Consider the following 9,161-nt stretch of genomic DNA (forward strand, 5'->3'; position numbering starts at 1 on the left):
TCTTACTCTAAAATTACAATACCTCTTCATCAACTAATTCGACTAAAGTTCCAAGTAGGATTAAGTTCACTGGTACAGATGGAAACACCGGGTTTCTCTCTATAGGTCAGTGACAAAACTACAAATCTCAATATTCTCGATTTTGGCTGCAACAAATATTTAGCCTTATACCTGCAAAGAGTTAAGACAGCACAGGATCGGAGCAAATGGAAAGACTTGCTGTGGTTGCCAAAAACTTGAAAAGTTATGTATAATAAATGGCTTTTCCGGAGAAAGATTATATTTTTTTTGACAAAAAGTGTTTAATTGTTCCAGTTGCAAACAATAAGGCACATGTTTACTCTCACTCAGAATACACACAACTGATACTGCTGATATACGCACGTGTAAACAGACTTTTAATTAACGATCGAAAATCAAAATGCACAATAACCAAAAAGGACACGTGATAATACATATACAAGTAACTGGCAGATGTCCCTTTTGATTGGTAATAAAATTATAGGCAAACATTATTGCAAGGCAAACAGATAATAACGGAGAGATGATAACTGTAGGATGAAGTCGGATGTGTTCGTTAACATAGTCCACCACTTTTGCAACGTTGGAATCTTCTAGAAATTTATGAATGAATGTCAGTCCTAGCATCAGTTGTTATCCCAGCACAAGCTATTGATCCTAGCATCATTTTAGTATACTAGGAATACTATCAGAAGTGTATGTCCTAGCGGCACTCAGTTGGAGGAGGAAGCGTGTAGCTCTGCAATGAGAGAAGAAAATATATATTAATATTTTGGTTGTGGTAAACTACGACCATATAAATAATAAAGTTGAATCTCCTGAACCAGTTGCACCTCTTCCACCTATTGCTTCTCACCTTTCACAGCAACGTCTACCATTTTTTACAAACTCCTCACTGCACCAGAGTTTTCAGACAGTATAGTAAATTAGACAATCAGCAAAACAAACTACATACCTTGATAAGGGAAAAACGATGGAAGAAGAGTACGGTAATTTGTCAATGTCAAGATAACTTGCATTAGTATCGAAGAGCATCACCAAATGGCAGCTAAAGTCAGCTTAGTGTTTGTTTCACTTGCGAGTCCGGTTGACTCACATGGCTGGCCCCAAGACGCTCTTTTGTAAAGACCATCATTGTTGTCTAACATAGGAGAAGTTAACGTTACTTGGGACATATTTTGTCTTTATCTTATGGGGTGGGGGGCAGGTAGCTTCCTTAGTTTTATTTGTCATTACTTTTCACGATTTTAGTTCAGTTAAGAAGAGAGAAGACGGGTAATACCCTGAATGTATTTCAGATTTATCTTTCCTGACATCAGCTTGTTTCCTGTTTCTGCAGCAGAGCTATCGCCCTATAGTGTGGGCTTCAGTTGCCCCGGTGTCTGAATAATACTTGGGTCCTCAACCAAGACTTGTTGAGGGGAGATTCTAAAGGTCCTTGTGCACACAAGTAATTATCAAAGAAGGCGCCAAGGCAGAAGTCAATGTAGCACCGTCTGTGTCGCAAGATTTTCAGACGGAGCATGATATCACTCAAGATGCCAATACGAAAACAGAAGGGGGCCTAAGGTGAATGATATCAAGGTATCGAATTCACCAAGGATTGTAATCAGAGACAACGACTCCTAGAGAGATTAGGAAAGGAAGACACACGAACAGCCAGAAAATCAGGGCAATCGACAAGGAGGTTAAAGGCTGGACATGGACAACGCAGTTTGGACAAGAGAGAGCAGGACGTTGTTCCATTAAGTGACCACAAGTCAGGTAGGTGTGCCTTGTGTGCATATTATTTTTGTTTTCAGTATATTCGTGCTTCGTCGTGCCCTGTGTAACGATGTATCTTGCTCGTTTATACGATTCCACTTGAGTGGACGATATGGATTCTTGGGATTGATATCAGTGGCACCGTCTACTTTTTCCTCGTTTGTACTTTCTTGAGTTGGCCCACGCTCCCCTTGTGTCCGGTGCGTCTGGACGTTTATTAATAAATCACCCATATAGTTCCCATTGGGATTGGGTGGCTGGTTAACCAAACATTTTTCATAATAAAGTTTTGTATGTTTTGGGATTTTCTGTATCATTTGATTCGTTAATGCAAATTAACTCGGTTAATGCTGCTTGCAGCTTTCAGGAAAGCAAAATTTGCTGTTGCTATTTGCCTATGATGGCTGAGCCGCCCTCCAGGATGACAGCATCAGACACTTATTGTACTCCATCCAGACACCTCAAGGTTTCGGCTTTTGCAGGTCTTCAATTGTGGCCAACACTGTGGGAGGCGAGTCTCCTCTTTTTTAAGAATCCTGAAGTTTTGGTATACTGACTTGAGTTAAATTCTTAGTTTTACTGTCTGGGGCTGGGAGATCGGCTGGCATCTTTACTTGCCTCTGCCACCGCCTTTGATAAGGGTTATTAAACAACCTTGGCCTCAGACTTCCGCTGTTTCTGACATATTAGCGGTGGATCCTTGTGGGGGTAAGTGACGGTATTGTAGAAGCCTAGTCCCTTCTTCTGAATTCGTCCATTGTGTTTGTGAAACGATGGGAGTTCGTTTCCCATCGAATCAAACTTTCCCATCATCAAACCCCATCAAGATGGTTTCTCATCACCCCCCCCCCCAACTTTTGTTGGAGGGGGGGGGGTCAAGGTTTTTATAGAAGGCATTTATACCCATCCTCCCTAGGTTGTAATAGCGGGCATCTCTACGCCTCCTCTTTCCCTTTGTTGTGAGGGAAGGGTAGGGTTTTAATAGAGAGCATCTCTTCTCCTTCTCTTTCCCTTTGTGGGGGTGAAACACCATAAATTGTTTTATTTACGATATTCACTGAAACAATTAGAGTCAGTCCAGGAATTGTGTGGCGACGGTCTGTCGGTCCTTGAGAATAACAGTCACACTTTTTAATGCGCTAATGTTTACATGTTGGGTATAGGTCAGGTTGTGTCAGGTGACCTTGTCCTCTACAATACTGATACCTGCAGACAGTGTTGTGATCTTTCCCTAATACAAGCCCCTGTCTAGGTGTGATAGTAAGATATTTAGAGCTGTGTGCTGTACACTTTCGAGCTGTGGGTTGAAGACGCTATTACAGTGTTGGCTGCTCGTTATCTGTTGCATATTGCTAGTCCCTTGCCTTGTCTGTGGAGATGGGATACCTTTATCAGCTGTTCGTCCCCCCAAGCTCTGTGGTCCCGGCCTCTCACCCCTCACTGGCCAGCCTTTCATCTTTGTGCTTCTTTATTTCTCTCTCTTGCAGTTCAAAGTTGGTTTTCGTCACTAAGTCTGCCCGAAACGCTTTGCGTAATAGTGGCTTTAGGCATTGTATGTACTAGCTCTATCTATAAATCCATCAACTTTTGTATCTCACCCTGTATGTATGTACTTTACCTGAATAAATATTTGTATTTGTAAGGCATTGTTGGGTATTTGCTCCGGAAAGCTACCGAAGACCAGCCCAGAAATCAAACATTTAAAGTCATGAAATTCGCTTGTTTGGGCGGCCTCGTTTGCTCCCTGTTCCTGTAGTTGTTCCCTGTGTTGTTCGGGGCTGCTTTAAGGCGGCTCGTAGTATGTTGGCATTCAGCAACCTACTTCTCCCCTTATTTCCTGTTCTCTCTCATCGTGACATCCAATTTGTCTTTGTTCACAAGTACTTCCTGGGCAGTATTTACCGATTATGAGGTTGTTCTAGGATCCCTCTCGCCACTATGAGCTCACCAGATTATTTTCCTGTGTCTGGGTGGGTGGGAACAAGTCCAGAGGTGTGACGGGTCAGCAGTGCCGGGGCCTGGCAAGCTATTTAGGCCGCCCAAAAAATGCCATTTCGTTACATTCAACCCATAATTATACATAAGCTCTAAGAGATCTGTAAGTACAATTTCGGTCTAGCTATAACGTAGGAGTGCTATGAAAGAACACAAATAGTTCAAAAGCTACAGAGCAAAATCAATTTGTACTGAAACTGGAAACTATTCCAGTAATAAAAATGTGATGCAATACATTTTAAATAAGACAAATTTAATTATTAAAAAACTATATTTTATTGGAAAGTCAATTCATTTAATTTCATTTTTTATATTTAAGTTTTAAATATTTAGCAGAATAAAAAATAGCATTTTGTTGTTAAGGAAAGATGAGGAAGGAAAGACAACCCGGAACGATGGACTGACCTTTGAGATCTGGAACTCTGGCTGATAGTAGTCATAGAGACGCACTGTGCCGGGCTTGACCTCCTCCACCTCTATGTCTCTTATTACACGGAAGTTTGCACAAGTGTCTTTAGCAGTTAATTCTTCAATATAGAAAGCTATCTTGCTGCCATCTACATCATATCGCTTTATATTTTTATCCTTTTTAAGAAGTTCCTTCAGATCATCTTTCTCTGGGATGTAACCGGAAATGAGATTGACCTCAATGACGGCCATATTGGACTTGCCGTCCGGGAGGCGGTAGGAGGCGCACACAGTGATGCGCTTGGTGACGCACTTCTCATCCGGCACGGTGTTTGTGTTGACGGTCATGTCGAAGGCGTCACTCGCCTCAGCCTCAGGAATGTTGTACCGCAGAACAGCCTGAAACAAATTGTTAATGCAATAATTATCAGAATGTACTAAGCCTGCATGTCAATTGTTACACTATCGCAGCTCATTACTTGGCTTGCCTTTGGCCTCATATTCGCCAACTTCCACCATGAGAACCTGGCAGTCAATACCACCTTTATGAACCTTTGGCCTCATACACGCCAACTTCCACCATGAGAAGCTGGCAGTCAATACCACCTTTATGAACCTTTGGCCTCATACACGCCAACTTCCACCATGAGAAGCTGGCAGTCAATACCACCTTTATGAACCTTTGGCCTCATACTCGCCAACTTCCACCATGAGAAGCTGGCAGTCAATACCACCTTTATGAACCTTTGGCCTCATACTCGCCAACTTCCACCATGAGAAGCTGGCAGTCAATACCACCTTTATGAACCTTTGGCCTCATACACACCAACTTCCACCATGAGAAGCTGGCAGTCAATACCACCTTTATGAACCTTTGGCCTCATACTCGCCAACTTCCACCATGAGAAGCTGGCAGTCAATACCACCTTTATGAACCTTTGGCCTCATACACGCTAACTTCCACCATGAGAAGCTGGCAGTCAATACTACCTTTATGAACCTTTGGCCTCATACACGCCAACTTCCACCATGAGAAGCTGGCAGTCAATACCACCTTTATGAACCTTTGGCCTCATACTCGCCAACTTCCACCATGAGAAGCTGGCAGTCAATACCACCTTTATGAACCTTTGGCCTCATACACGCTAACTTCCACCATGAGAAGCTGGCAGTCAATACCACCTTTATGAACCTTTGGCCTCATACACACCAACTTCCACCATGAGAAGCTGGCAGTCAATACCACCTTTATGAACCTTTGGCCTCATACACGCTAACTTCCACCATGAGAAGCTGGCAGTCAATACCACCTTTATGAACCTTTGGCCTCATACTCGCCAACTTCCACCATGAGAAGCTGGCAGTCAATACCACCTTTTATGAACTTTTGGCCTCATACACACCAACTTCCACCATGAGAAGCTGGCAGTCAATACCACCTTTATGAACCTTTAGCCTCATACACACCAACTTCCACCATGAGAAGCTGGCAGTCAATACCACCTTTATGAACCTTTGGCCTCATACACGCTTACTTCCACCATGAGAAGCTGGCAGTCACTACCACCTTTATGAACCTTTGGCCTCATACACACCAACTTCCACCATGAGAAGCTGGCAGTCAATACCACCTTTATGAACCTTTGGCCTCATACACACCAACTTCCACCATGAGAAGCTGGCAGTCAATACCACCTTTATGAACCTTTGGCCTCATACACGCCAACTTCCACCATGAGAAGCTGGCAGTCAATACCACCTTTATGAACCTTTGGCCTCATACACGCCAACTTCCACCATGAGAAGCTGGCAGTCAATACCACCTTTATGAACCTTTGGCCTCATACACGCCAACTTCCACCATGAGAAGCTGGCAGTCAATACCACCTTTATGAACATGAGAACAAGAATTAAGGACGCTGCAGAAGGACTATTGCCTTACTCGTGGCAGCTCCTGTTTATATCCACCCAACCTCATCTATCTATGTCTATCCTACGCTTGAAACCATCAAGGGATCCCACGTTTATTATGTAACCTCGTAATTTGTTCCACAAATCAACAACTCTGTTTTCAAACTAGTATTTACCCAGGTCTTTTATAAATTTAAACCCATTCAATTTATATAAATTATTTCGTGTTCTATTTTGTTATGCCCATTCATTTCTGTCACTCTTAACTCTTCACTTTTCTACCGAATGTAAACTAAGTTTTTCAACCTTTCTTAATATGGAATGTTTCTAGTTTGTGGGATAAACTTAGTTATCCTTCGCTGAACTCGTTCTAGTGAATTGATGTTAATCCTAAAGTATGATGACCAAAACTGTACTGTATAAATCATACATTTATATACAAATTGTTTGGCTTTAAATTTCTACTAATCATGACCCCCCCCCCCCAGATATTCTTTGTAATAAACTGCTAAAAATAAACAAGACAAGAGTGAAAGTAATTTAGCGAAACATGGTCTGTTCTTAGTGAAACTACATTGAGTTTCATTTATTAATCCATGTCTTTAAAGACAAACAAATGAATTTTGCGACTATCAGTTCAAGCAATGTACCTACAATGAATATTAAGCTAATTGGACAATGATCTCTTGCATTGTCCATTGCAAGAAATCTATTTCCATTCTTGAATATGAGAACTACATAAGCAACCCTCCCCGGCTCCTGAACTCTGCTAGACTCTAACCATTTATTCAATAAGCAAGATAGGGGCTCTGCAAGCTCTTTTACAAGCTCTGGCAAGCTCTATTCTGGCCCTGGGGACTTTAATATCTTCAATGTTTGTTTATTAATTTGCTCATTGATTACCACTTAACCAGTTAATTTGTACATAATTACTAATTGCAGTAGCAAGTTGGAATATAAACAACAATGTTAACAAAAATTGCACAACCGCTGTGAATTTGAGCTGCCGCTAGAAGACAAGGGAAGGGAATTATCAGGAGAAAGCGCCAAGCCATTACGACTATATAGCGCTGGGAAGGGGTCAGGATAAGGATTTTGGATGGGACGGGGGGGGGGGGAAGGAATGGTGCCCAACCAATTGGACGGTCGGGGATTGAACGCCGACCTGCATGAAGCGAGATAACGAGATATTTGTATATAAATGAAGCGAGTTCTGCTGGAACGATTCCTGCTGAACCGTTCCAGCAGAACGGTTCGTAAACGGTTCCTGCTATAAAGCAGGAGAGGTAGATGATTTTAAGTTAAACATTAAGTAATGATTTACACAAGAAAACGATCAAAGCTGTAGGATAAAGAGGAAGAAATATTGCATAGAAGGAGAGGGATTAAAGTAAGGTCATTCTAATATCCCGTAGGAAGCCCGCAGTTCACCCGAAAAGTAAGTCAACGGAGGGAGCGCCGGTGAAGGAAGGAAGGGAATTTTGGTTGTGGGTGATTCCCAGGTGAGGTATTTGGGTAGAACATTTTGTGCCCGGGATGGAGGGAACAAGTTATGGTCTTGATATCTGGGAGCAGGAATAGAGGATATTGTAAACAATATGAATGATATCAAGGCCGGAAATGGGAACCAACCCGTTGCTTGTATCAGTGCCGGTGGCAAGGAAGTAGAATGAGTTAGGAGTGAGGCACTAATGCAGAGGTTTAAGACCTGAAAATTAGTTAGGAGCAGGGGAGGGATTCATTAATGAGGGTAATGAAACACAAAGAGCTCACTCTCCTGTGAACGGACTAGAACCTTGGAAAGCCAGGTGTTTGCGCACCTTGACATGACCAGCACTCTACCTCTAGACCACGGCAGATCGTTAAAAGAGGTTCAATGTCGGGAGTATTTCCACAACAGAAGAGTGAGCTTTTATGCTCTCCCATTTCCCCATATATCTATCGCTGTGAGCACACAGCCACAGACATACGCACACGCAACCAAAGACATATGCACACCCATATGACAGCAGCGTACTCTACACTGGCAAAAGTTAGAACATCATTCAGAAACCTAAGCGAGAATTCTTTTAGGGCACTTTTCACTGCCTACGTTATTTTGAGGTTATCTTGAGATGATTTCAGGGCTTAGTGTCCCTGCGGCCCGCTCCTCGACCAGGCCTCCACCCCCAGGAAGCAGCCCGTAGCAGCTGTCTAACACCCAGGTACCTATTCACTGCTATGTAACAGGGGGCATCAGGATGAAAGAAACATTTTGCCCATTTGTCGCTGCCTCCACCAGGGATCGAACCCGGAACCTCAGGACTACGAATCCGAAGCGAAGTCCACCCAGCTGTCAGGCGCCCCATTGGTACGTGAGACCAATCTTAGAGTATGCTATGCCATCATGGAGTCCCCACCTGAAGAAACACGTAAGGAAACTGGAAGTTTGCGACGAGGCTCGTCCCAGCGTTAAGAGGAATGTGGTATGAAGAGCGCCTGAAGGAACTGAGCCTTACGACACTAGAAAAAAGAAGGGAGAAGGGGGATACGATAGGAACGTAGAAAATACTTAGGGGAATTGACAAAGTGGAAATATATGAAACGTTCCCACGTAATAGTTACAGAACGAGGGGACATGGGTGGAAGCTGGAAAATCAGATGAGTCACAGAGATGTTAGGAAGTATACATTTAGCGTGAGAGTAGTGGGAAAATGGAATGCACTTAAGGAGCAGGTTGTGGAAGCAAACTGTATTCATAATTTTAACACTAGGTATGATAGGGAAATGGGACAGAAGTCATTGCTGTAAACAACCGATGGCTAGAAAGGCGGGATCCAAGAGTCAATACTCGATCCTGCAGGCACAAATAGGTGAGCACAAATAGGTGAGTACACACATGCACATACACACGCACACACAGCCAAAGACATACGCATACCCAATCACAGACATATACACACGCAGCCACATACACTTCAAACCAGGTAAATGTAAGGTAATGAAACTAGGGGGAGGAAATAGGAGACCAGACACATGATACAGAATGGGAGATGAAGTCCTTCATGAAACGGACAGAAAGA

The 9,161-nt window shown here is 43.0% G+C and overlaps 1 protein-coding gene across 3 annotated transcripts in view; it reads right to left on the bottom strand.

Annotated features, from left to right (window-relative positions):
* Window positions 1-262: 262 nt before the first annotated feature.
* Window positions 263-9,161, bottom strand: part of LOC123764589 (alpha-1-inhibitor 3) — a 209,935-nt gene continuing 201,036 nt past the window's right edge. For all 3 annotated transcript variants that reach the window (XM_069314575.1, XM_069314574.1, XM_069314576.1), the window contains exons 26-27: window positions 4,186-4,587; window positions 263-760 (exon numbers count right to left, since the gene is read on the bottom strand). In XM_069314575.1, coding sequence (XP_069170676.1) covers window positions 725-760; window positions 4,186-4,587 — 438 coding nt within the window. In that variant the 3' untranslated portion in view covers window positions 263-724. The remainder of the gene's footprint in view (window positions 761-4,185; window positions 4,588-9,161) is intronic.

The sequence above is a fragment of the Procambarus clarkii genome, chromosome 79 (genome assembly GCF_040958095.1).
Source record: "Procambarus clarkii isolate CNS0578487 chromosome 79, FALCON_Pclarkii_2.0, whole genome shotgun sequence".
Lineage (NCBI taxonomy): Eukaryota > Metazoa > Arthropoda > Malacostraca > Decapoda > Cambaridae > Procambarus > Procambarus clarkii.